At 39.3% G+C, this 4,496-nt stretch overlaps 1 protein-coding gene across 1 annotated transcript; it reads right to left on the bottom strand.

Moving 5' to 3' along the window:
• Positions 1–1,774: 1,774 nt before the first annotated feature.
• LOC110919609 (heterogeneous nuclear ribonucleoprotein U-like protein 1) lies at positions 1,775–2,188 on the bottom strand. Its single transcript, XM_022163879.1, has one exon. The coding sequence runs from the start codon at positions 2,186–2,188 to the stop codon at positions 1,775–1,777; it is 414 nt and encodes a 137-aa protein (XP_022019571.1).
• Positions 2,189–4,496: the final 2,308 nt, after the last annotated feature.

Genomic DNA, 4,496 nt, shown 5'->3' with positions numbered 1-4,496 from the left:
TTCCCGTCATCAGTGGTTTTCTTTGCCCTACTCCTCACAACATCAAGAGTAAGAGGCAGAGATAGATCTATAGCAGATCTATATGTAGTAGGCTTGGAAGCCTTGACATTTCCTTTCACCTCTGGGCTAAACCACCGATAAAACGCGTGATGCGTTTGGGTTCTGGGGTAACCAAGTATGGTATAAGCCTCGACATCGAGTTGAAACTGGTCACATAGGACCTACAATCCAGATCCTTCATCACCAAAGTGAGGAAGTCAGTCTCTATCCTCTCGACTTCATGTTGAGGACAATAAGTGTCCTTTACCAGATCAACAAACTTGTTCCACGAAAGGTTATATAGAGGAACTTTTCCAGTGGATTGCACCAATGCTTTCCACCAAGTGAGGGTGTCGCCCTTGAAAGATCGAGACACAAACTTCACTATATCCTCCTTAGCACATCCACTGATGTCAATCACAGTCTCCATTTCATCTAACCACTTCATGCAGTCGATTGCTCCCTTTTCTCCTGTGAAATCTCTCAGTTTACAGGAGACGGAGTATTTATAGGTACAACCCTTGGTGTACCTGGGAGTCTGTCCAAAAACAATCTGCTTCTGTGGTTCACTTCTCTGATTAGACGAGTGTTGAGACTCATCTTTCTTCTGTGTATGCGAATGAGAATAAGACTTTGAATGAGTTTTGGACCGAACATTACTCGGTTCCTTGCACTTATCATCCACAGCCTGAGCAACTGTTGCGGTTATCATCGCTTGCAATTCAGCACCAGTGATGTTAATCCTGGTATTATTATTTCCTTCCACTGGATGACTATTTGCTTCGTCCGAGCCAGCCATGATTCGAGTACTATATCAAACAATAATGACATATTTAAATTATATAATGAATCATCGCATTGATGATTAGATGGTCATGGTATTATTAAACCATATAGACCATTTTAAATAAAAATCAATTAAATCATGATTTGCCTAGCCTACAACAGAACCATTATAAGCAATCAATAGGATATAATCCTTTATATTTATTAGACAGGGGATATAAATCACAACTGTCAGTGTCATGAACGACATTTTCATATTGCACATGGCTCGCCTCGAAGAACATTTAGATGGCATAAAGGCCTTGTCACAAGGACGATTAAAACATAACCAATGATCTCTTGGACCATTGATCTTTTAAGGGTCGAACCGAGTTCATCGCCTTTTTGACAAGAAGTTTATAAAATAAAACTTTCATTGTCATTATTACACCTTTGCTTATAAGCATACATCTCAGATGGATGTTTTGGTGTATACATCATATTGATGTTTATTAGCCATGATTCACATTGATCATATAGACTATATAGGTGACTTGGAAAAATCCAAGTACATTTGGAAGCTTGTGTGGTTTCTCGTACCGCATAGCCAGGAATATTAACATGTTTTCAGATGTTAACAGGGATTTATTGTCTTAAAAAGGTTGTACCATCATAGCCATTTAATATTTTGGCTAAGTTATACCTTTAAGAATTTCTTTGGCATATCAATTAAAAATTGAAATGATAAAGCATGATGATGTAATAAAATACATATTTAAAATCCAAAAAGAAATTCCATTAAACATTAAACTATTACAAAGGTGCCCTAAACGGATCTTGAACAAACATACTACCCACGCAGGGGCTACAGAAATAGAAATAAGTCCTCGTAGGGAGTAGGTACTGAAAATAAAATGTCCTCACAGGGACTTGATTGAAAAATACAATACAAAATAAAGTAAACAACTTTCTATTTCGTTTTGCCTTTGATGAGACTTGCAAGGCCCTTGAGAAAGCTGTTGTGCTTCTTATTACTTTCATCTGCTTTACGCTCAACCCTGTCCAACCTTTCCATAATTTCTTCAGTTTGCACCTGTTGGGGAGGAGGAGGTTGCTGGTAAGGTGGGTATTGGTACCCTTGCACTAGATATCCAGTTGGATAAACTGGAGGATAAGAAGAAGGATAAAGTGCATTGTATTGAGCTGCAGTAAGGTATGGGTCATGAGTTCCATAACCCACAGAAGTTGGGTATTCAAAAGGCTTGTACCCAGAAGAACCTGGGTAAGTCGGTATCGGGTTGTCGAAACCCACTGGCGGTGGCGGTGGTGCATAAGAAACCGGCGGAGGATCATTTTCCGGCGTCGCGTGCGAGGGCCCACCCATTTGGGGGTCCTCGGGAATCGGAGGGTACGAGCTTCAACCTTGAGGAGAACTGAACCGTGGTCCCCCTCGCACAGATATTCTTGCATTCCTCCTTCGCCTCGGTGGCTTGGGAGGTGGTTGAGGTGGTTGTTGAGGTGCTCCTCAACAGGAAGAGGTGGTGGAGAAACTGCTTGAAGATGCGGCTCATCCAAAGGAGGTTGAGCAGGAGAGTTATGATATGAAGGGGTAAAGGCCCAATCATACGTGGCCCACCTCTCAGCAAACGAATCGTGCCCTTGGTACGGTGATCCTTGATATGGAGAACCGCTCGAGATGCTGATAGGGTGGTCCGGTGTTCCGGTTTGCATATCTGGGTCCGGGTCGTCATACATTTCCATCTCCTGAGAAAAGTGATCCTCGGGTCCTAGGGGATTGAAACCCAGAAAGTCGTTGACATAGTCATTAGGATTAAACTGGGCTGGAGAGTAGGTAGAATCCGAGTGATGAAAGGAATGAGAATGCAAGGAATGATAAGATTGATGGGAATGGTGGGAATCATGCGAATGATATGATGCATGGGAGTGATGAGAATGCTGGGGCTCGTCTGGAACAGGCGGCCCGAATGATGGATGAAAAGAAGGTGATGAGCTCAACGAGACAGAGTGTCTCCCTGGTTCGTAAGAATGACCCCAATGGTCACAGGAATCAGAACTAGAAAATGTCGCAGACGGGGTGCGCCTATGGGAAGGCCCTGCGTGTGCTGATGGTCCACCTCGCATTGGCTCCAGCCTATTTACGAGAGGTACCTGTCAATCAGTCTTTAGAAAATATGTTAGTTTACACTGGTAAATACAATTAACTGACTCTTTTGAAAACATTTATGAAAATTGATTTAAGTGCACATGGCACAAATCATTTATAACTTGGGACAAATATTTAAAGATAATCTTGTATACAGATTTATATGTTTGTTATACAATTGGGGCCGGTTTGGAAACTGGTCCTGATTAACCGACTCACCACTTATAGAACCCACAAAGGAGTTATCCCCAACATGTGGGTTTATATTTTAGCATTTGCATCTGTCAGGTGTATGCCTACACCTCGTGCATAGGTCGTGGCCATTTTCAAATGAAATGAGCCGAGGATATCCAGGACACGGTCGTATTAACCCCCAATGTTCATGTTATCAAACAAGACAGATTAAAACGGGTTATGTAAATTTATTAATCACAATCCGATCAAATGATTTCATACCCGACCAAGTGGTATTATTATAATACCATATCCCAAGCCCATATAAGGGAAAATAAGTTAAAAGTATTTACCTGAGCTTAAATGTGAAAGGTAACTCAGTCGTATAATCCTAAAGCTTTATGATGATACCTTCTACTGGATGCTACTTAATTTGTATAGAAGGTTTAATAACCTATTAGGATGCTAACGGGTCTTTAGTTAAGTCGAAGACTTAGACCGGCTAGCTAGAAAGAAACTTTACGGTTCTAAACGCTAGATTAAGCAGAGACCGGAATAGAATGTGGTTTAGACCCGACAAGCTTGGATACTTGTATAATATGGGTAAACTAAACACATTCTGGAATTTGAGGATTTAATGATAAGGTTAAACCCGTTTCGGCTATTTTACGTAAACTAGTCACATAAACCGATCCGAACGTGTAAATGCGTAACGGGTAACCAAATGAATTATATACAGGACTCAAATGTTATTATGCTTAAAATATGTCAATACATCAGTAAGATGTTAACATACATGCCCAAAAAGTATTTAAAACCAATTTAAGTCCCGTAAGGGCATTTTGGTCATTTTAACAATTATAAAAGAGATTTTATAACAAATTGAAGTTCTGGTCTTTTGTAATCAGTAAAAGTATTTAATTTATCTCATTACATTAGTAAGATATTACATATATGTGAGGTTTACCATTTAAGGCCAAATTATGCCCCGAAAGGGCATTTTGGTCATTTCACATAGGCTTTTAAGGACATTTTTGGTAATCTGAGTTCATAACTTTTACCTACTGTAATAATATTTAAATTTGTTTAAAAACTCAGTAGGTAACAAGTCTTAGGTGTTAAATATGGTTTTTAAACCATACTATGCACCTAATTAGTGTAAAACTCGCTAATTGACGATAATCAAGATGTTTATGTAAATCTGAGATTTTGATCAGTTTTAAATGCTCAAAATAATTTATTTAATGTATGAAATCCGTAGGAAAAGGTTTGGCATTCAAATCATTTGTTAATCTTATTTTATGTCTAAAAAGGGTATTATCGTCATTAACCGAAATACACAAGAACTCTATGT

This window comes from Helianthus annuus, chromosome 16 (assembly GCF_002127325.2).
Source record: "Helianthus annuus cultivar XRQ/B chromosome 16, HanXRQr2.0-SUNRISE, whole genome shotgun sequence".
Classification (NCBI taxonomy): domain Eukaryota; kingdom Viridiplantae; phylum Streptophyta; class Magnoliopsida; order Asterales; family Asteraceae; genus Helianthus; species Helianthus annuus.
Note: the sequence above shows the minus strand (reverse complement) of the source record. Positions and strands in the feature narration are given on the sequence as shown.

Coding starts and splice junctions, on each gene's coding strand:
- LOC110919609 (XM_022163879.1), bottom strand. CDS start 2,188: ATGGGTGGGCCCTCGCACGCGACGCCGGAAAATGATCCTCCGCCGGTT.